General features: G+C 43.5%; 1 protein-coding gene across 1 annotated transcript in view; it reads right to left on the bottom strand.

The window, feature by feature from the left end:
- Positions 1 to 548: 548 nt before the first annotated feature.
- Positions 549 to 23,299, bottom strand: part of AUH (AU RNA binding methylglutaconyl-CoA hydratase) — a 184,521-nt gene continuing 161,770 nt past the window's right edge. Inside the window, exons 7-10 of the mRNA XM_090038527.1 lie at positions 13,767 to 13,954; positions 11,003 to 11,053; positions 8,258 to 8,305; positions 549 to 1,675 (exon numbers count right to left, since the gene is read on the bottom strand). Of these exons, the coding sequence (XP_089894653.1) occupies positions 1,598 to 1,675; positions 8,258 to 8,305; positions 11,003 to 11,053; positions 13,767 to 13,954 (365 nt within the window). The 3' untranslated portion in view covers positions 549 to 1,597. The remainder of the gene's footprint in view (positions 1,676 to 8,257; positions 8,306 to 11,002; positions 11,054 to 13,766; positions 13,955 to 23,299) is intronic.

Genomic DNA, 23,299 nt, shown 5'->3' with positions numbered 1-23,299 from the left:
TATGTGACTATCAAAACAAGCACAGGTACTTTATTTGCAAATTATCATGCATGAAATGATCAACTCAGCAAGTTTATCAGTCAACGAAATGTGTGTTACACCAGTTATAATCAATTTACATGTAAAGATATGGCTAAATATAAATTTTAATGAGTTCTTGTCATTTCATGTTGATCAGCTGCTGTATCACCATAGACTGAAGACTGACCATAGCTAATGTTGCAGAAACAACGCAGCATGCAGACATTTTTACAAATACAATGCAAACCGAACACAAAGCAGATTGTTTTAATATAAATAATTTAACCTCTGACTGATAAGCCATATTTACCTACCAATCAAGTTAACAGAATATTTTGAAGAGACCATTTTCCAAGGCAAATACAGAGACACAATAATTTTCTCTTTTCAAAGCCAAAGAGGAAACCACCCATACGAGGCCCCTACAAAATAAAGAACATCTCAGTTCAAAGCAGCTGTGTATAACTACACAGTAGTAGAACCTGCAAAATGATTATATAATCAGAATAAGCATTTTGAGGCTAACATAAGTTCTCTGGCTTTGCACATGTGTTTAATAACTTCTCTAGCTTTATACACATGCTTAATCACAGCTCTGCAATTAAAAAGTTGAATTCAGCATGAAAGTAAAAAATGACTAGGACAAGTAAATTACAGCTTTTTCATTAGTGGAGAGTGCTGGTCAGATGAAGTCCTGGAGAAACCTGGGAGAAAGAGGCCAAGTTTAGAATTGAGGCTTCCGTGACTGAGGGTTGAATCTGAAGATATTTGAATTTGAAACTTTCCAGAACAAGGTCACTCATTGCAGTCATACTGTTACAGTTACCTCCAGACTTTTGCCTCAAGGTTCCCCATCTTAGGACAAATCTGTTCATACTCAGAGCATAACTTGCATATGTGACCTTAATGTACACATTTTGTACTTCTGCTTCTGATTTCGGGTAGTATTTTAAGGGTTAAATTCAACAGTAGTTTAACACTGTTAAGTTCAAATGAACAGAATACCCTTTTAAAACTGGATACAAAAGGAATTCACCTTATTTACAATAGCACAAGACAAGTTTATAATCTCCCAAACAATCATTCTTGTCACTTCACTATCTTTATTAATAATTTACATATTTAGTTGGAATAAACATGATTTCTTGTTGATATACAGAATCATTTAGAAACCATATTTGGTATAATTTCACATTTTTGGTGTGTGGAATTCACTTTTATTCTGATAAAATAGTACAACAGACATACATTCAATATTATGTTATAGGCTGTGTCTATATAAAGAATTTACATTTTTTAAAATTTTGGAATGATGTTTCATATATATGAATTTTAAAAAATCCATTAATCTATGACCTTCCAAATACATACAGCAACTGTCATAAACCATAATGAGTTTGACTTAACACAGATCGGGGGCAGATACATGTATGAACACATTCAAGATGTAGTAACATAGGTATGATTAGCTTTTACTTTGGTGGCTGTGATATTCCAGGTGCTGAGGCAAAGTGCAGCTGAAAGGCCCTTCCAGCAGTAGGTTTATTTCATGGTAATTTAAAGGCATCAGTTTCTCCTATTCTCCCTTATAGTGAGGGGGTCTTTTCTCCTTAAAAGCAAGAAGACCTTCAATTCTATCTTTTGTTGGTATAGTCTACAAAAAAACAGAGAAACGTCATGTTATCCATACCAGCATTGACAAAAAACGAGGTACAGGTTTCATATAAAGCCTCTGTTTATTTAATGTATGCAACGTGTAGTCCACAGTAAAATACAGAAATCACAAGAGTGTGAAACTGAACACAGTCCACATACAACTACTTTACAATCTGTGGTTCAGATCTTCAGTTGGAGTAACTGATTACTGGTAAATGGTTTATTTAGCAATACTAATTTAAACCAGTTGAAGATCTGGCCTGTTGTTTTTAAGTTGCTTACTATTAAATTTCTAGCAAGAAGGAAAAAAAGACACATTTTTATTTTTACAGATTTTATTTTTACATTTTATAAAGCCAAAAGGCTTCTCTACAAAACCCTTTAATACCCAGCAGTTCTACCTTCTCAAGAAGATGAACACTGCTGACACAAAAAGAACTACTAATACTGCAGATATTTAAAATTTTCAAAATTCCTGTAAGACCCTTTTTAGCATGCAGACAGAAGCGCAAGTGCAAGTTGCCCCAGACCAAAGCAAAGTTCACTGTTGGTTCCAGGGGGAAAGAAGTCTAGCTGTGGGTTGGGAGCCAGGTTCCCACAGCAATGGCTAGGGCTCTCTGCCAGTGCTTCCTGTTCTCAAAATGTGAGGGGTGGGGGCAGAAGGCAGTGGAGTGAGCTCATTTTGGGACTCCCCAGCTGGTGCTGAAGGGTGGGGTGGGTAAACTGGAGCCCCCCCACCTTGGGGAGGCTGTAATATACTTGCCGCACCCTCTGCGGGGGGCTGAAAAAACCCTAGACTGAACTCCCTCTGCTCCCTTCCCCCCTCCCATTTTGAAAACAGAGACACGCTCGGAGTTCTGCAGCCAAAAGTTACAAAAGATGTTGTAACATCTTTATCTGATACCTCATGCAATGAGAGGTCACATTTTCACCCAATCAGCCATTTTGAAGCTGTTTGCAGCTGTGCACTTGTGTCTGGTCACAGCAATAAACGACTTTCTGTGGCCAGATCAGGAAAAATTTGTTACTCCTGTCTGCACTCTACGTGCTTTAGGTTTTCAAAGTGTTACATATACATACTCCCTATGGAAGGGCTGTAGAATGACTTGCAGGAACTTAAAAAAAAGTTAGTGATGGGCACTCCAGTACTGGGCAGTATGGAGAAGAACAGGTGCAACAAACTCTTGTTCAGCTGTTTAAATCCAGGCCATCCAACTTCCAGGGAGCTGGGGACCACACACCACACAGGTTGCAATCTCAGGGGTCACATAACATACAGAACACAGACCCTAGGGCCCTGAGCTTTCCTCCCCACAGTAAATGCAGTGCAGCTTCCCCTGCAACCACACATGCAGTGTCCCCTTCCCAGCCACATGCACTATCTACCTGCAATGTGGGCAGCCTGGTCCCCTCCCTTGGTACACACATGGGCACCCTAACCCCCCCCCCCCCAAACTCAGGTTACTCTAGCCCTCCCATTGCACAGCCATGCCTCACCCTTGGGACTGAGGGCAGGAAGTAGAAGCTGGAAGAGGGAGAGGCAGCTTAGCTGTTACAGTGGGAGTAATGGTGAGGAGAGGAGGGGAGGGGAGAGGAGGGGGCCTGCAGGCTGCATACTAATCTTTCAAGGCCCACTGTGGCCCACAGTCTGCTAGTTGGACAGCCCTGGTTTAAATGATCATGCTTTACACTAGTACAGGGGGTCATCAGAAAGTTAATCTTTATTTTTAAACCTTACTTGCACCTCCAACATTAAACTTAACATAAACATGCATGATTAGCTTTATGCAAAGTACCACATTTGCTTTTTAAAAGTCACAACATAAGATCAAGCAAAGTAAAAATATGCAGCAAGGCATTTTTGTAGATCATACATTACATTTTTAGGTTTTGTAAATTAGTACCCATTTGCACCATTTAGAATGTGGTTATGTGTCTAGCATATGCCTTAACTTAGGGGTGTCAAAGAGCCTGTGTAAGAGGGTCATCTGGACCACAGAGCTTTTTGCCACAGCTACCAGCAGCCAAGGAGTTAATGCCATTGCCAATGAAGGCCAGTTGCCATCACTGCTGGAGACACAACGTAAGCATGGCTAACATCCAGGGGGTGAGCATTACAGCTCAATTCAGTGGTTTCGCTCACCACTGGTGACTAAAATCTGTGACATTCACCCCCTAGGTGCTGGCTGTACTGACACTGCACCTCCAGGGCTAGAGACAGACATTCAAAAAGCCTGAACCTGAATTCATTCAATCTTTGCAGGTTAGTCTAACCTGCAAAGATTCAACTGATTTGCAAGTGAACAGAAACTCACATTTCACACTGGAAATGCAGGCACATGCCTGAAGTGGCTCAGGCTAGAAGCTGAAGGGCGCTAGAGTGAGCCCCCTCCCCTTCCCTTTGCAGGAGCCACAAGGCTGGAGGGAAGCTGACCTGGGGGTTTGGCCAGGTCCCTTCAGGGGCTAGGTATGATTGTGGAGGGGTTTAAGCCCCCACCCTGGCCTTACCCCAGATGGGGTGTGCCTAGAGGGGGAGAGGGAAAGCAGCTTCTTGCCAGGCTTGTCCCCAAAGCCATACACAAGCCAGAGAAGCTCCTCAGGAAAAGGGCAACAGGGGGTGGGTATTAAACTCCCCTGTCTTCAGGAAGGCATGGAATCCCAGTGAGGTCCTGCCCAGCTTCCCCCTCCCCCCCGGCTCTTCCTTGGGTGGTGGGGGGCCTGGCCAGAGCAAGCAGCATGGATGAGCCAAATTGGCCTATGGGTGCTGCTGAGGGTGGAGGCAGATGGGTCCTGAGCTCAGGACAGGGGATATGGTGGCAGCTACCACACTTGGAGCCCACCAGTGCCTCTGAGATGGCCCAGAAAGCCTGCTCCCCAGCCAACCCCTCCCCGTGCTGCCAGGCCGGGCTGTCACGCAGCTGCAGTGGGCTGGGAAGGGCCCTACCCCTACGGGCTGCCCGGGGTTCCATGACAGCCCCACCTGGCTTGGGCATAGGGAACCGTGCAGCCCCTGCGACCCCAGCCTGAGCTGCGGCCTGCTTGGAAGGACCTAGCTTGTGGGTGCAGCCTGGGCTGGCCCCTCCGCCTCTACCAGCAGCAGCACTTGCAGACCCGCTCAGCTCAGCCCTGCAGCCCCAGCTGCTGGTGAGGCAGGCAGATAGCGGAGGCCATGCCAGCTGGCTCTGGCCACGCTCCCTCCCCTGCCATTGGAGTCGGGAGGGGAAATGGCTGATGGGGGCCACAGTCTCCTGGTCGCGAGGGGGTGCGGAGGAGGGAATAGACACCCTCCCTGCTCCCTTTGCCTCAGAGGGCCATGTCTGGCCATGCCTCTACCCCTGCTCAGGCTACAGAGCAGAGGGGAAGGGCCAGTTCAGCTCCCTGCAGCGAGCAGCACAGCCCAGCAGAGGTGAATTAAGATGTACTGCGGTCCTGGGCAAACACAAAATTGGAGACCCTCTGCCCCCATGGAAGCTGGGGTGCAGGGGCCCCTTCCCCCTCTGGTGCTGGCAGGAGAGGCTGGGTGGATCCTGCTGGGCTGGGGGTAGGGGGGCACATGCCCTCCTCTTCTGCCTGCTCCCCACCCCTTCCCCGGCTGTGGCCAAACATACACACACACAGGCACACACTCACAGGCACATACAGATGGGTGCCCACTTTACTCACTCACTCTCTGCACATGGACACACAGACACAAACACACTCTCCCTACCATGCACAAACACACACGCGCAGAAGTACACACATACACGCACAGATGCCCACACACATGCAGACGCACACAGAAAGACAGACACGCGAACATGCACACACAGACATTCAGATGCACCCACAGATGCACAGATGTGTGCACACAAGCAAAGATGCACAAAGACATGCTCAGACACACAGAGGTGCATGCACACACACAAAAATGTACACACAGAGATGCACACACACTCACACAAAGATGCACGCACAGATACGTACACACACACAGATGCACAAACACGCAGATACAGACCTCCGTATACACAAATGAACGCACACAGAGATGCGCGCACACGCACACACACACACACACACACACACAGAGTCAATTGGGTCGCCAACTGGCTGGAGGGCCGCACCCAGAGGGTGGTCGTGGATGGGTTCTTCTCAACCTGGAAGGACGTGGGCAGTGGGGTCCCGCAGGGCTTGGTCCTCGGGCCCGCACTGTTCAACATCTTCATCAGTGACTTGGATGAGGTGGTAAAAAGCACCCTGTTCAAATTTGCTGATGACATTAAGATGTGGGGGGATGTTGGCACACTAGAAGGAAGCATCAGGCTTCAATCAGACCTAGACAGGCTACAAGGGTGGGCGGATGTGAATAGGATGGGATTCAACACAGACATGTGCAAGGTGATGCACCTGGGGAGGAACAACTGGCACCATACCTACAGGTTGGGGAAATCCCCTCTTGTCAGCACGGAGGCGGAAAAGGATCTTGGAGTCATCATTAATTCCAAGATGAACATGGGCCAGCAGTGTGGGGAGGCAGTCAGGAAGGCCAACCGCACCTTGTCATGCATCCACAGATGCATCTCAAGCAGGTCCAAAGAGGTGATCCTCCCCCTCTATGCGGCACTGGTCAGGCCGCAGCTGCAGTACTGTGTCCAGTTCTGGGTGCTGCACTTCAAGAGGGATGTGGACAGCATCGAGAGGGTCCAGAGGAGGGCCACTTGTATGATCAGGGGATAGCAGGGCAGGCCCTATGAGGAGAGGCTACGGGACCTGAACCTGTTCAGCCTCCAAAAGAGAAGGCTGAGGGGGGATCTAGTGGTCTGTTATAAATTAGTCAGGGGGGATCAGCAGGCATTGGGGGAATCACTATTCCCCCATGCACTGCCAGGAGTGACCAGGAGTAATGGTCACAAGCTGGCAGAGGGCAGGTTTAGGCTAGATATCAGGAAGTGCTACTTCACTGTCAGGGCGGCTAGGATCTGGAACCAACTTCCAAGAGAAGTGGTGCTGGCTCCTACCCTGGGGGTTTTTAAGAGGAGGTTGGATGAACATCTTGCTGGGGTCGTTTGATCCCAGTATTATTTCCTGCCATGATGGGGGGTCGGACTAGATGATCTGCTCAGGTCCCTTCCGACCCTAGAAACTATGAAACTATGAAACATACACACTTTCCCCTCACAGGAGCTCCCCCCTCCCCAAGTCTCTAACACTTTGAGGGAGCCCCCTCCCTCCAATCCTCCCCGCCCTATCACAAGCCACTTGTGGCTCCATCTTGCTCCCACCTGGCCCCTGTTGCACTGACCAGCAGGCACAGCTGCCTGGCTGTGTCCGTACAGCTGTGCACATGCCAGGCCAGGAGTGCTATGCCATTCCTCGGTGGGAAGGTGGTGGTGCTGGGAGGGGTGGCTACGGGGAGGTAAGGTGAATTTGGGGGTGGCTACACCTGTTTATCTGAGGGGAGCACCAACGTCCGTCTGCAGAGGTACAGCATGGCGCTCCCAGCCTGCCACCTGGCGCAGCACTGTGCAGCACTCCTGGCCGGCCCAGCCCCAGCCTGCCCCCCCAACCCCACTGGGGGACAGGCCCTGCTCCCAGATTCAGGGAAGCAAATGCAAAAGTTGTGGTTTTAAACTTGGAGTCATTTTTGTTTTCCTGCTGGGAGACAAAAACGCGCCAAATTTAAAACCATGGCTTTCGCTTCCCTGCTGATAAGGATCCTGGGTCTCTGAATTGGTTGTGGCTCCGGGGCTTGGGCCCAGCTGGCCCATCTGTTAATCCACCTATGCAGCCCAGTTCAGGGCTAGGATACTGGAGGACTCTGGTTTAACTTAAACCAGGAAGAGGTCTGGGAAAGAAGTTGCATAAACTGGATTGACCCAAAACAGTTAAGTCTAATACTACACTGAACCAGGTTTATCTTACACCAGTTTTGGCCATTTTGAAACTGATTTATGTGCACTGAATGTGTGTTCTGTTACAGGTATGAATCAGTTTCTGATCACTTAAACCATTTAAAGTGCGTAACTTCTGTCCCTATCCCAGCAGTCACAGCAATGGGGCTTCAGCAGCTGTGGTGTTAACTCCTTGGCTGCTGGCACTGCCAGCACTGCCATAAGCTGCAGTGAGAAGCCCCATGGATAGGATCCAGAGTAGGCTCTCCAGCCCACAGTCAAACTTATTTGAGTTTGACATGCCTATCTTTACTTCACAATGCACAGCTCTACAGGCTTATGGGCTAGGAAGTGTACCCAAGCTGTCCCGTGAGTCAGCTCATATGCTACTATTAACATGCACTAGGCAGGTGCTCTGGCACATAGTTCCCACAGCAGACTACCCTTGAATCACAAGTTGGTTCTTAGGCTGGATGTCTGAATGGCATAGTGCCATGCCCCCTTCCTGAATAGCCCCTTCATATAAGAGGACGTTTTGCCTCAAACTCCCTTCCTTCCTTATTTAAAAAAAGAAATGCTACGTGGAAAGGAAAAATTCCGTACCTGAAACATTGCTAGGAGAAAGCACATCAATTTCAAGCTGTGGTTCTACATATTTTTCTATGTAGGCTTTAACAGAGAAGTTTTTGTACAATTATGTTACATACCTGAGCATAACACGCTTCTTCAATTGCTAAGCCTGTTACTAAATCCACCTGGGGAAGAAAAGTGAAATATTTCAAGAGTGAGTAATTTCTGCATATAGTATATATTTTATTTCCTTATGTCTCACCTCTAAACACAAATATTAATACAGTTCTAGGAAGTCCCTACCTTGATGCAGAATTTTTTTGTATCCTGTGGTTAAGGAAAGATTACTATTTCTGTAATCAATTTCTTTATTCTGAGATGTAATGACTATTTAACAGATTGCCAAAAATAAGAAATGAACACAGAATGGATGGTCTTCACTATGAAGTAACCCAAAGTAATTAATTAGCTGTACATTTTTAATTATTTCAGCTACAAGAGGGCAGAAACCTAGCATTAACTGATTACAGATCATCACTGATGATGATTTAAAAAACACTACATTTACCTGAATCCAAGAAATAAAGAAATGTCCCCAAACACTGAAATACTTAATAACAGATATTATTTACAACTGAAAAGTTACTCATCAGCATACAACATAAAAAAATTGCACCTCCTGTAAAGTGAGCTAGATGCTACGCATGTCAAAGTTTGTTATGGAATTTTATCTTACAATTCTAGCACTTTCAAAGCGCTAACAAATTTCATCTGTTGTTAAGGACAAAGTGCATGTGTCCTGATGGCAGTTTCACCTATTAAAAAGGAATGATTTCATAATATTTCTATAATGTAATATATGGAAGATTGTGAAAGAACTGCACTCTCATACTCAATAGTTAGTTTTGCAAAATATCACTTTTGTATACACATTGGCCTAATAGAACAGAATATTTTAATGTTCTACTACTTTGCTTTTATTATTATTATGTTTGACCAGTGTAAATTATAGATATAAAGGTGTCTTTTATTTACTCTATGGACAGCATTCACTATTAACATATCATAATGTACCATAACACTGGCTTGTGTGCCTATAAAAGCACTCATTTTATAAAAATTGTTATAAAATTTAAGTTATACTACAATTTTAATGAAATGTTTTATTATATAATATTAAAGTATGGCTATAGTAAAGTCTGTATTTCTCCAACACAGACAAATAATTGTCCCGGCCCAACTCTTATAACTTGCACAATATTTCTGAGTAGCAGCCTGAACAGTTTCAAGGGCTGAATTTTCCCCTCCTCTACTTCCTCATGGTTCAGCTATCAGCTTTTCATAAGCATCGCCTATTGGCATCAGGGACCAGCTCTTTTATTGGCTTCTGACATCTGGGCTTCAATTATATTAGATTAACATCTTCTGATCCACAGACCCACTTTGTTTGGAACCAAGACTATTTGTCTTGCACTAATTTTCAACTGTATATTACTGAAATCAATCTTGTATTGGTATCCTTTAGAAAATAAATGAAAAACCAAACCAAACCAAAAAAACCCAAACAAACAACAAAACCAGAAAGACCATGGACATATAAATGGTCCGATAAAAACCTCAGCTGTTCTGAGAAAAAAAATAGCTGTGGTAATACTACCCCTTGAACTGAGATAAATATATGTCCAAACTTGGGAAATTTTATCCTAGTTTCAATCCAGGGTTAATTCTTTCCAGAACAAGGTCACTCACATAGTCACGCTGTTAGAGTTACCTCCAGATTTTTGCCTCAAGGTTCTCTGTCTCAGGATATCTCTGTTCATATACTCAGGGCATAACTTGCATGTGACCTTAATGTACACATTTTGTACTTCTGCTTCTGATTTTGTCTCTTACTTTAAGGGTTAAATTAATCAGTAGTGTAAATTTTTAAGCTCAATTATGTAAAAAACTGCATGATAATCCTACAATTTATAACCTTAGTTTATGCATTATAATCCCAATACGATGCAACTTCTCCCATGCTGTTCTCTGGGACAAAGTGAGCTTCAAGAAGGAACACTGCAAAGACCTATCCATATACTTAGAGCCTGTAAGTAATCCAGCTGAGCTCAGCAGGATGACTCAGATGTTTAAAGTAAAGCATGTGTGTGAGTGCTCATGGCTGGGTCTTAAAAAATTCTAGAGCTGAATCAGAAGAGTGCATTGAGTTGCATTTGGTTTATGTTAGATTTTTATATAATTTGAACGGTATTGTACCATAAACTATTATAAGAGTGACAGTACTTTTTCTGGTCTTTCATAGAATTTGGACTTGAAACAGCAAAGATAGTCTTGACAGCATGATGAGTATGAGTTTAAGATCACCTTTTTCCCCAGCCTTGGATTTGAATGAGTATTCAACAAACCTTATGCCTACTTGCTAGCATTGATGATAAACATACTGAAAAAGTTGCTAACAAAGGTGGCATTACGAAACACTGTTACTGCAATGTCCAGTCAGCATTAACCATATCCTCATGAGCATGAAATCAGCATAGACATATGAAAAGAACCACCATTGCTTTCAATTTTAAGCTACATCTAGCCAAGTTTTCTGACTTAATTTCACGTAAAAATAAAACAACAAATACAAGCACATTTACAAGGATACAGCCTCTAGATGAGATATAAAATAACTCTTGGGGTTTTTTACTCAAATTTAAGATTCAAGCTATTTTTACAAGACATTTTCATTCTAAAAAAGGGCCTTATATTCAAAAGTGTAAGAGAATAAAGGATTTGAAAGATCCACTAAAAACTCATTCACTCCTTTTTAAACGCATGTTGTAGTACACCTTCACTTTTCCAGGTTTCTTCTCAGTTAGAAATAAATGTATCTTTACCTCCATCCCCTGATTGATGGCCAACTTCGCAACTCTCATTGCTACGGGTCCCTAAAATAAAAAATGAATCAGAGTTACAAGTCAACACATGCAGCAAGATTATGTTTTGAACTGTCTACAAAGAGATGCTGTCATTTTTGCATTATGCAGACTCTAAGTTAAGGAGACATCTAACAGATTTTAACACCCTTACTAATATGACCACATTTTACTCCAAATATATACGATAAGAAAAAGTAAAGGTAGTGTATGACTTAAAAAAACTGAGAAAAAAAATTACGGCCTCAATTTTAGAGGTGCTGAGCCTGAGCAGCTCCTATGAATTTCAGCTGTAATTGAGGGTGCTCAATACCTTTAAAAATTACACTCAGAGTAACCAGAAAGTTATTACATGAATCTGTGTAATTATCACGGATGTCCCAATGATCATACTATAAGGACGCATGGCATCTAAAACTAAAGGAAAGGAAAAAAAGATACCTTCAAAACTGAAATGCATAAAGCTCAGAAAAATGCCTACAGTCAGATTCCAGTGGACTTCTTTCTGAGGGCAGAGCAAGGGGGTAAGAGTGTGTGCAAGGTCCTTAACTACCCTTCTAATATGTCCCACAGATTGGCTAGGCTCGACGGGAATCTATTACTCCAGTCGCGCAAGTACTCTGCATACCAGTGACAGAAGTGTTCAGAAACACAAACACTGCCCCAAAGAGTTGGCAGATGTTTTGTCTGACTTCAAAGCCCCTAAACCAACTTCAATGAGAAGCTGCAGTTATATATCATAATCCAGGCCTCACATGAAAATTTGTATTCCTTTTTTCATGTCACACTTTGTAACCATGTTTCAAAAATAAAATCAATAATTATTTTCAACAGCAGTTTAATTTGCTGCTTAATTTGCAGTCTTTCCAATTCTAAATGGCAAGATTACTGCAGTTACTGTTGTATGCCAAATTTAGTGGATAGCTATATAAGGATTTTTATTTACAGGCACTTACTATAGACTGGGAGCAGTCACTCTGAAAAGTCTTCAGTAGAAAAGTGGGTTTATAAACGGTTCCAAAACCACATTCATATTCTAGACATGTCTGTATCTTCTGCCCTCCCACCCTCATAACATTTTCTTTGGTGCTACTGCATGAAGTCTCCTGCAAAAGTGTTATCTCTGAAGACATTTAATTTGTTTGCGAACTCAGTATGAACATGCAGCGATTGAGAACTGGGACTTTTCTAAGGACCATGAAGTGCATCAGAAGATTATTAATTTAAGTGTCAACAAAGTACTCAGTTCTTCAGTATTAAATTAATATCAAGACAATTTCTACCCCAGAGGATTTATAGTCTACACAACTGACCTAGGAAGATAAGACGCACTTGGATGGTCCAGTGGAGTCATCAGTAAAGGCTTAAAAAAATACTATTTTCATTTATAAAAATTCAAAATATCTAGAATCTTAGCAATGTAACATCAAGCGGATAAACAGAATTTTTGCGTATTGGTGGGGGGGAAGGTACAAAAGTGCTGATTAGGTCAAGTTCAGTTTTCTCATCTTTTCTGGAATGGGCAGGATTGGTGCAGAATACAGTCAACCTCAATCAATCATCACAAAAGCACGTGTAGTCTGTTTTTCAGGAGGGTCACATTTAGATTTTGCTGGAGTTCTAGTATTTGGGGCATGTAAACTGAACCAGATTTCCTGTGTTTACATGTTACATGGAGGGAGAAAGATAAATTTCTTTTGACTGAAAAGTAGGGTAAAACATAACTTTATGTGCTGTGAACAGAAACACTAATGTCTATGCAGTTCCTTGAGAGCAAGGGAGAATATCCAGCTAAATAAAAGCTCCCTCAACATGTTCCACATTTGATTGTCATGAATAATCAGACAACAGGCCCATCTAGTCTTGGAGAAGTTAACAGGGATATTTTGCAATAAGGCAACTCAGAATTAATGTATGTCTAGTTATCTAATGCTGAATCTTTGGCATGTGAGTTTTAATAACACAACTGTATTTTATGTCTCTCTGATATGGTTACTTTTGCAACCTAGAACAGTGCATGAACATGAAACTTGACTGCACGGTTGCAAATGGTCCAGAAAGTAAACAAACAGTTCTTCCAGTAAAAAAAAAAGATATTGAATAAATGGAAAAAAATGATTAATTTTGATAATAAACTTTAAGTTTCCAGTGTGATGTTAGTAATAAATATAATTATGAAAAAGGAAGATTTAAACACTGACAGCGTCTATTTATTAAATGTTGTTCAATACAGAGAACCTGCGCTTTTTATCTTGGCAAAACATACTGAGAAATTCAGACTTTTCTGGGCCAAAGGACCGAGAGAGAAATTCATCATAGTTTAAAAGACATAGAGAAGGACTCTACTTTCATTTGGCTGTTTTCTCTTTCTCAAAAAGTGATCCATTTTATTCTGGCAATAACAAGAGATGCCTCTTGAATTTCTTACTTCATTTGGAAATGTTTTGTGACATTAATTTGCCAGGTTTAAAATATGAAAGCAAAAAATTAACAATGCAAAGACAAAGATCAAAATAATGCAAATACGGTGATGAGACAGGATTATCTGCCTCACTGTGAGGTAACTCCCAACTAACAACATGAAACATGTGACAGCTTTCAATTTCTGTCTGTGTGTTTAGAAGGGGCACTTTTTTACACATTTTCTACTGTAACATTATTTTAACGTACCTGGGTCACCCTCTCCAAAACAGAAACAAAATTAAAACATCATTATTTGCTGTACCTGAGGTAAAAATTCTCTTGCTAGAGCCAAAGCTCTTCTGTAGGCAGCATCCCCTGCTTCATTCTGTTGTACCACATGGCTGATCAATCCTATTGATTTTGCTTCTTCACCATCTACAACGCGTGCAGAGAAGATTAGTTCCTTTGCTAGAGATACACCAATTGTACGAGGTAACCTCTGTGTCCCTCCTGCAGTTCGGGGGAAAAAAAGGAAATGCGAAAAGATCAGCATAGCCTAAATGCCAGATGCTCAATTCAAACATTTCATTACTTATGTAGAAAAATAGTTATGCATACATAAGCACACGCGCTATTTCTACTACGCTATACAATATCAGAACCATCTGATACTCTGAAACTTTACCCCTTCTGAAACTTTACCACAAATGAAATCAATATTTTAGCTTCCTAGAAAGAAATCTATTCATTTACTACTGGGGGTTTTTAAAAGGAGGTTAGATGAACATTTTGCTGGGGTCGTTTGACCCCAGTACTCTTTCCTGCCATGGCAGGGAGTCAGACTAGATGATCTGCTCAGGTCCCTTCCAACCCTAGAAACTATGAAACTATAAGAAACCAACTTCTTCAAAATGATTGACTTTTGAAGAAAATTTACTAGTACTTACTAGTACTTACCATTTTTGCCTTTGTTTAATCTATGCACCTACATGGCAAACATAATAATATGACTTCCCTTTATGATCTATCATGTTCCACAAAACTCCAGTCCATTTTGAAAACGATCCATCAGGTCCAGACACAGCTTATTCCCATAAAATCAAGTATAGTAAGCAAATGCTATGAAAACACCATGGTCCATATTACCCTCACTTTCATAGTGCTGTCTGAAATCCAGTGCAGGATAACAAAAAACCCCCCAAACAAACGGTGTGGACACACAATATGTTTACTCTGAACCAGAAGTTGAGTGAACACATAACAGCCAGCCCTGCACTAGCATAAGTCATTAAACTTACTCTTCAAAGTGAGGAGCAGCTATACTGTGTCCACTCCCCTGCCCACAGTTTGATCCTGGGGTGCTAGTTGGTATCCCTGTTATGACATGGCCCATTACTGTAACAGGGCCTACAGCATACAGCCAGTTTGGGAGAGATGTAGTGCTGTTTTAGCTATTATGGTCCAAGGAATATTCAAGAAGCAAGGGCTTTTTTGGGTATCTTTTATAGGACCAACTATATAGTTGCGAGAGATGTTAGACAAGGTTTGGGCACAACTTGCTCTTCCTCAGGTCTGGAAAAGAAGTAAGTACAGGTCAGTTGTCTACTTGGCGACTGAGTGAATTTACTATGGAGTAAATTCTGGGGCAAATCACTCCGTATTGTGTGTCCACACCCAAGGAAGTAGATGACAAGTATGGGTCTATAGAGATGGTAGACATTGTATTTATGGCACAATTAAGGTATCAATTGTGCCATAAATCATAACATGCTAATGTTAAAGACAATTTATAATAAGATAATTTAGCAAATGAATTGCAAAAATATTGTGTGCGCATTTCTCTAAATGCGTTGTGTGTGTGTGCACAAAACATCTTTGTGGCTAGTTTGCATCACACTTTGAATTGAATGTGTGGCATGGCTGCCCCTACCAGATCCCAACATTCAGCTATCAGGATTGGGCATGAGGCAGTCCCAGAATCCAGGATACAGCTGACCCTTGCCTGATCAGCAGGATCAGGCTGAAGGCATCCCTGAATTCTGGCCCTGGCTTCCCCTCTCCACCATCCAATCCATGAAAGCAGATGTGGGGAGGAGAGGTACCATGAGCCTGACATCAGGAAGGCTGATGTCAGGCTCACAGTGCCCTACTGTGTGCCTGATTTTTTAACAGTTCACCAGGCACTGTAAGCCTCTCCCCAATGTTGGGCTCATGGTGTCCTGTCCCTCAACTTTAAAAAGCAGGTGGGGAACGGTAAGCTCCAGCTGCACATCTGGGTACCGGTGGGAAGCACCCACAGAAATGACAGACGGGTCAGGCTGCAGGGCAAAGTAGGAAACCTGCCAGCATGGGCAGTGCTGAGGGCATCCAATGTGCGACTCCCCACACACTGACAGCTGGCAGCCAAGTGGTTGGGATCTAGAGAATTTTATGCCTGGTACCCAAAATCATTCATTCTGCTGTGCACAGCTACCATGGCAGGTTGTGCACTTCTGCAGATGAGGCATACAGTTTTTCAGGCCCCAATCCTGCAGCTGCTTTAACATCTGCTTCAGAGAGCTACCGTTAAGTTAGCTTTTCTTACTACTTCAGGAAATGCTTCTATAGATTTCCTTTTGGACAGATCAGCAAAAAGTCACTGCTCTAAGAGCATGGCTTAAAAATGAATGATAGCCTAGAAAATGAAGTAACTTCCCTAAATGAACACCAAATAGCAATGAGAGTAAAAATACTGAGTAAAATGATGAACTAAACTGGCATGAGCAAATGTACAAATCTCCAAAGCAGATATATTTTTTTAAAGGCAAAGTGTGTAAGCTGCCTTTATTCTAGCAGAATGGACTCCAAATTCATCTGCTCCTGGGCCTCCTGCTTTGACAGCAGGTTTAAATAAAGTATATGATCCATTTAGATAAACTGTAAATAGAAATTTCTTTCTGATTAAAGTTATTTCCACAAGGACATGCTAAGACAGTAGAAGAAAGACTATATTTGTGGTGGGACTATTTATGGAGGCACATTTAGGAGAACAGTCTACACTGACATAGTTAATGAGTATTCAACCAATATAAAATATGTACCATTTCAGTATTTTAAAAATGGCATACTATGTTAGTATTTAATTAAACCCAAGCTGGGTTGTTTGTTGTTTGTTTTTTTTAATGTTTTTTTTCCTAAAAGTATTTAAATAGATCTCGTGGACAAAATTATCCAACTGTAAACAAATCAAAATCTATTTAATTCAACTTTCACTAAGATTTACTATGTGTAGCCAGCTTTAGCACTACTATATACACTTTCATAAAATATACCCGCTTTCACTGTATTACCCAATACCAAATGCAGGTTTTTGGAAGATCACTGCTAGTGGCTTATAACAAAGCTGGGGATATATTTTCTATGCTGAAATTGACTTTATCAAAGTAATAAGCAGAAGTCGTGGTATCCGTTTTGCAAACAAAGTAACCTTCTCAGTTACTTTGATTTTATATTCATGCTGTTATGAGAGAATTTTAACAAAGAAAAATTCTACTGGTACTTAGACTATAGAAGCATAGCAAAACAAAAAGACTGATGGCACCCATGATGAATGCTCAAGGTTTTAGACTTCAGTAGCTTTCAGTTAAACCTGAGACATATGTCCTTCCAACTCAAATTGGTGGTGGTGTATATGTATTGGGAGGTGAGGGAGAGGCCACGTACAGAATGATCATTGTCCAGAGCAAGTTCAAGTGACAAGAGTTGTAAAAATGTTAACAGCTGTCAGAATAGGGGTCAGCAAATTTTTTGGGGCATTCTTGACTTGTTAGAGGCTGGCATTCCAGGGGCAGACATTCGGGGAACTGCAAAAGGCCCAGTCCTTGTCACAGCAGCGTAGCCCCAGACCCTTCTCTGAGGCATAAGTGCCAAGCAAAATGCCTTCCTGTGGCATGCTCTGGCACATGTGCCAGGGGTTGCCTACCCATGTCAGAGCATGACAGAACTTCCATTTGTGCTACAAATGATGGAAGTGAACCAATGGAAGTACCAGTAGAATTTTTCTTTGTTAACATTCTCTCATAACAGCATGAATATAAAATCAAAATAAAGTCCTCTATTCTCCAGAATCATTTCTTTGTTTCATAGTTCTAGGGTCGGAAGGGACCTGAGTAGATTATCTAGTCCGACCCCCTGCCATGGCAGGAAAGAGTACTGGGGTCAAACGACCCCAACCAAGGTGTACATCTAGCCTCCTCTTAAAGACCCCCAGGGTAGGAGCCAGCACCACTTCGCTTGGAAGTTGGTTCCAGATCCTAGCCGCCCTGACAGTGAAGTAGTGCCTCCTGATATCTAGCCTACATCCACCTTCTGCCAGCTTGTGACCGTTATTCCTGGTCACTCCTGGCGGTGCTCGGGGGAACAGGAACTCTCTCAATGCCTGCTGGCCCCCTCTGATTAGTTTCTAACAGGCCACTAGATCCCCCCTCAGCCGTCTCTTGTGGAGGCTGAACAGGTTCAGGTTCCATAGCCTCTCCTCATAGGGCCTGCCCTGCTGGCCTCAATCATGCGGGTGGCCCTCCTCTGTATCCTCTCCATGCTGTCCACATCCCTCTTGAAGTGCAGTGCCCAGAACTGGACACAGTACTCCAGCTGCGGCCTGACCAGTGCTGCATAGATGGGGAGGATCACCTCCTTGTACCTGCTCAAGATGCATCTGTGGATCCATGACAAGATACGGTTGGCCTTCCTGACTGCCTCCCCACACTGCCGGCCCATGTTCATCTTGGAGTCAATTATGACTCCAAGATCCTTTTCTGCCTCTGTACTGACAAGAAGGGAGTTCCCCAGCCTGTAGGTATGGTGCCAGTTGTTCCTCCCCAGGTGCATCACTTTGCATTTGTCGGTGTTGAACCCCATCCTATTCTCATCCGCCCACCCTTGTAACCTGTCTAGGTCCAATTGCAGCTTATTCCTCCCTTCTAGCATGCCCACATTCCCACACATCTTGGTGTCATCAGCAAATTTGAACAGGGTGCTTTTTACCCCCTTGTCCAAGTCACTGATGAAGATGTTGAACAGCGCAGGCCCGAGGACTGAGCCCTGGGGGACCCCACTGCCCACATCCCTCCAGGTTGAAAATGACCCGTCCACCACCACTCTCTGGGTGCGGCCCTCCAGCCAGTTGGCGACCCAATTGACTGTGTGGGTGTCGACACCACAGTCCCCCAGTTTCTTAATGAGAACGGGGTGAGAGACAGTGTTGAAGGCCTTCCAAAAGTCCAGGAAGACTATGTCCACTGCTACCCCTGCATCTAAGGATCTGGTGATCTGGTCATAGAAGGCCACAAAAGGTAAAAAGGTACTTCCATAATAATGCAAACCCTGCAGCATAAACTCTCTCATTGGTCTTGTCTGCCTTGTAGGAGTTACAAACATGAGAGTGACTATACGATTAAACTTAAGATGAGGTGGCCTGACCGTTAATAAACCCTTTACTAAAAAAGAGGGAGATTTTCTTTCAAAAGGATTGTTGTTTAACGAACTGCAGCTGTACTACCCTCCCCCTGCAGAAATGATAAGTTAATTTTAAAAAATCTTAACTATTATCTAGACCTTTTCATTTCTCATCCAAAAAAGCTGTCACACTTTAATCAATGTCAGTCCTTGTGCACAATCTAACTGTATACCACAGCACAGCAGATGTCTGATCTGATTCTGTTTGAGATGGATAGGTTTCTCCTATATCAGCCCTTTCACCATAGGACTTTATCAGAAATGCAATCTAGAAATAAATCAGATTCAGCTTTGGATCAAATGCAAACTATTTGTCCAAATCACGAGATTAGGAGTCCTCTATCTATTGACGCCACTTCATCTGTTCCTTTCTTGTTCACTCGTGCTTAATATTTTTTCTTACTTATCTTTTCTTCTTTTATAGTTTTAATCTTTTCTATTTCCACATCCAGCAGGAAATGTTGAAAACAAAATTTCATTGAGCAACAATATTTCATAACTTTGACCAAACAATGAGTATGTTTAAGCATGAAACAATGTTTATGGATTTAAAAAAAGTTCTCTTGCCAGTGTCTTACACAATAAGGATTAAAGAGCAATAAAGCAGACTACCCTCTACGCAGCATGACGGTCTCCTACACTGCAAGACCATTAAGGAACAGAGCACGTTCCTCTGGTTAACATTCACAGACGTTAGCCAACAGTTTAACGAATCAATCACATATTATATAGTAACCACAGAATATATACAAAAAAGTTCCAGATTCAATCAAAATCAACATATTTAACACCAAGATATACATGTTACTTAAATTTGTAAGAAAAAACAGTGAGTATACTTCATACAGATCACCTTTCTGATAATATATAAAGAACATATAGTTCCTGCCAAATACAAATCAGAACTAAAGAAAGTAACACTTAATCTTCCAAGACATTACTTAATTTGACGAAAAAGACTCAGTTATATCTTTTTAAAAATGTTGTGTCATATTATTTCACGGACTAATATTGATATTACTCACTGTGCTGATAGAAAACAGCTGAAGTATAGCTCCACTCTTAATGCATTTTTATCAGAGGTACTACACATATAATGTAAATGTAAATTTTGGATTATACTAGTTAAGGGGTGGGCAATTATTTTGGCTGTAGGGTCACTTAATGAGTTTTGGTGAGCTGTCAAGTGCTGCAAGGGTAGCCCCACCCCTGGTTACTATTTTGGGACCTGAAGTCCCACCGCCTAACCTCTGACCTTTGCCACCAGAAGTCTTACCCTAAAAGTACTCCTTTTGGGAGGGAGGGTGCTGCCTTCCTAAAATTGGGAAAAAAGCCATCATATGCTACAAACAAAAACACCAAAAAACCCGAAACATCTACTATAACTTATTTTAATATTATTTTAAAAATATTTTTGTCCTGATCTGTGTGTGCTTGCCTAGTGTATATAGAGGCGATTGCATAATAGTTCAAAATACAGTCTTACTCTCATATATTGTGTGGGGAGGGTAAAGGAGTGTATGGGGGGGTTGGGGAATGGGCATATGGTGAGAGGTGTGCATGTGTGGTGTCGGTATGGTGGGTGGGGGATGCATGTGAAGGGGTGTGGGGTATGTGGTTGGGGTGGGGGCTGTGGGAGGGTATGGGTAAGTATGGAGATACGGTGGGTAGGAATGTGTGGGGTTATGGTAGGGATGGGAGTCTGTGGGGGGGCTGTGGAAGGGTATGGGTGTGTTCGAGGGTATGGTGGGATGTGTAGGAAGGTGTGGGTACACACGTGTGTGGCGGGGGTGGTCCTCAGAGTCCCTGGAGTGTGCAAGTCCCTGGAGCTGGATGTCACGGCAGCGAGCAGAGCCAGCCCTGCCTGGCCCCACAGTGTGCAGCCCTCACCCCAGTATCCAGATGCAGGTGGCAGTAGTGTGCAGGGCCAGTCCCACCTGGCCTCATAACATGCAGTTCCCGCCTAAGTCCCTGGCTGCACATGGCGGAAGGGTGTGGAGCCAGTTCCACCTGGCCCCATAGCAGTCCCGCCTGAGTCTCCAGCCGAACGTGGTGGTAGCGTGAGAGGCCAGCCCCACAACATGCAGCTCCCTCGCTCTCACCCAAGTCCCTGGCAGCAAGTGGTGGCAGTGTGCGGGCCAGCCTGATCCCATTGTGCTCCCACCCCAGTCTAAGGCTGCACATGGCAGTGGGGTGTGGAGCCAGCCCCACAAAGCACTGTAGCCACAGCTCCTGAGCTCCTATCCCAGTCCCTGGCCGCATGTAGAGGCAGTGTGCAGGGCCAGCCTGATCCAGCTTCATAGCGCACAGCTTTCCACACTCTTACCCCTTTCCCCCACTAAGAGTCCCTGGCCCCAGCCCACTGGGGTCCTCATCTGCATTCTTAGACTTGCAGGCAGAGAGGCTGGGAATAGCCATGGGGTCATCAGACACAAGTCTCTGCCAGGTGGAGGCTTCTTGTCTCCAGCACCCCCAAACTTGGGGCTGGGAGTAGTCAAGCTAGGCTAGGGTCGGGGGGTTAGCTGCTTAACAACCAGAGCTGCACCAGTTTTCAGAGGGGCAGTGAGGGCCAGGGATTACACGGGGCTTATGGAGGGTCCCTGCAGGCCAGATGGTATTGCCTGGAGGGCTGGATCCAGCACACAAGCCATATTTTGCCACCCCTCCGCTAGCTGATGTGACAGCAAACAGTGAAAAAATAATTCTAAATACCGGTATGGAAATTAACACTATTTTTGTTCAACAAAAAACCCCCAGACTTGCTTTTGTAAAGATATGTATTTAATGTCAGTAATTCATCAATTACAAAATATGTACACAACTGGTTTGGATTAAGGGAATTACAAGAACAATCCCCAAGAGCATATCCAGCAAGATGAAGAAACTAGTTTGCTGGAAATAGATTCATCATTCTGGCAGAGGATATCTACAGTCAGTAATTTCTCATAGCTTAGGGCTCTGTCAAAACATATTGGGAAGAACCCTGCTGTGAAAAAAAGTATCCAAAATTTAATTCAATCATCTTCTTGGTCATTAAACCAAGTAAGATTATTCTCTTACTTACACTATTCTTTCTGATTTACATAGATTTGCTTAATTGTTGCATACTTGAATTTTTGTTTTAAGAGCCCACTAATATGTGTGTGTGCGTGCATGTGCATGTATAATTATTAGTAAAGTAACAACAAATCCAAAGCTGGTCAGCAACAGACATTCAAATTACTGAAGTCAGTCAAGAAATGGCTGGAATCTCTACTTTGTGGTTCCCATACAAAAGGTCACAGGAGGAAATAAGAATTTTTCTCTCTTCCTAAGAGAAATAACAACATAAAATATAGAAATCCCTAAACTTTACTTTTAATCTTCCATTAACACACACATATCCAAGCTCATAACTAAGATGGATGAACTTAGACGGATAAAAAAATAATAAAAATAATAATAGTAGGGGTGCACTGATAAAGATTTTCTTGTTGGATACCAATGGTCGATTATTAACCAGCCATTTCAGCTGATACTCATCTGATAGCCAATTTACGGGTTTGCAGCCTGGCAGCTTGGACAGCAGCATCTGGCTGATAAGTCTGTGGGGAGGGGAAGGAAATGGGTGTGAGGAGGGCAGATCAAGGCTAGCCAGGGCAGTGAATGCAACCCTTCTAGGAATGGGATGGAGTTGCAGGTAAGCAGCTCCCCACTACTGTGTACACCCCTGGGGAGGCATGGGGTGCATGTGCCCCCAATGCTGCAACTGGCCGCTCCACCCCTGTCAGCTCTGAGCCCAGCCCCCATGGCTGGAAGAGGTTGGCGCAGCCCCTGGCCCAAAGCCAAATGGGCAGCCTGCCTTCACCCCATGCACACATGCCACCCATGCCTCCCCTGGGAATGTGCACCATAGTAAGGAGCTACACTGCTCACTACCCTCCCGTGCCCTCTGACGAACCGCCTGTGGCTCTATTCTGCTCCCAGTGGGGTTGCATTCACTGCCCCAGCTGCCTCTGCCCCACTCCCTCCCTCACCAAGGTGGCCTCAACCAGCCCCCCTCTCACATCCCTTCCCCCCCACCACCCAGGTTTACTGGCAGGACACAGCTCTCCAAGCTGTCAGGCTGCATTTCTGGGTGCATGCATGTACACAGCATTTAACAGTGACATTATTGACTACACTGGCCAAAAAAAGCCAATTTCTGTCCAAGTCAGCGGGACTGGATGACCTTCATCCGCGGGTGCTGAGGGAATTGGCTGGAGTCATTGAAGAGACACTGGCATGGCTGTTGGAAGACTCCTGGTGCTCAGGCCAAGTCCCAGAGGACTGGAAAAGGGCCAATGTGGTCCCTATTTTCAAGAAGGGGAGGAAGGAAGAGCC

Source organism: Crocodylus siamensis, chromosome 3 (assembly GCF_052110815.1).
Source record: "Crocodylus siamensis isolate JL-2025a chromosome 3, ASM5211081v1, whole genome shotgun sequence".
Taxonomy (NCBI): domain Eukaryota; kingdom Metazoa; phylum Chordata; order Crocodylia; family Crocodylidae; genus Crocodylus; species Crocodylus siamensis.
Note: the sequence above shows the minus strand (reverse complement) of the source record. Positions and strands in the feature narration are given on the sequence as shown.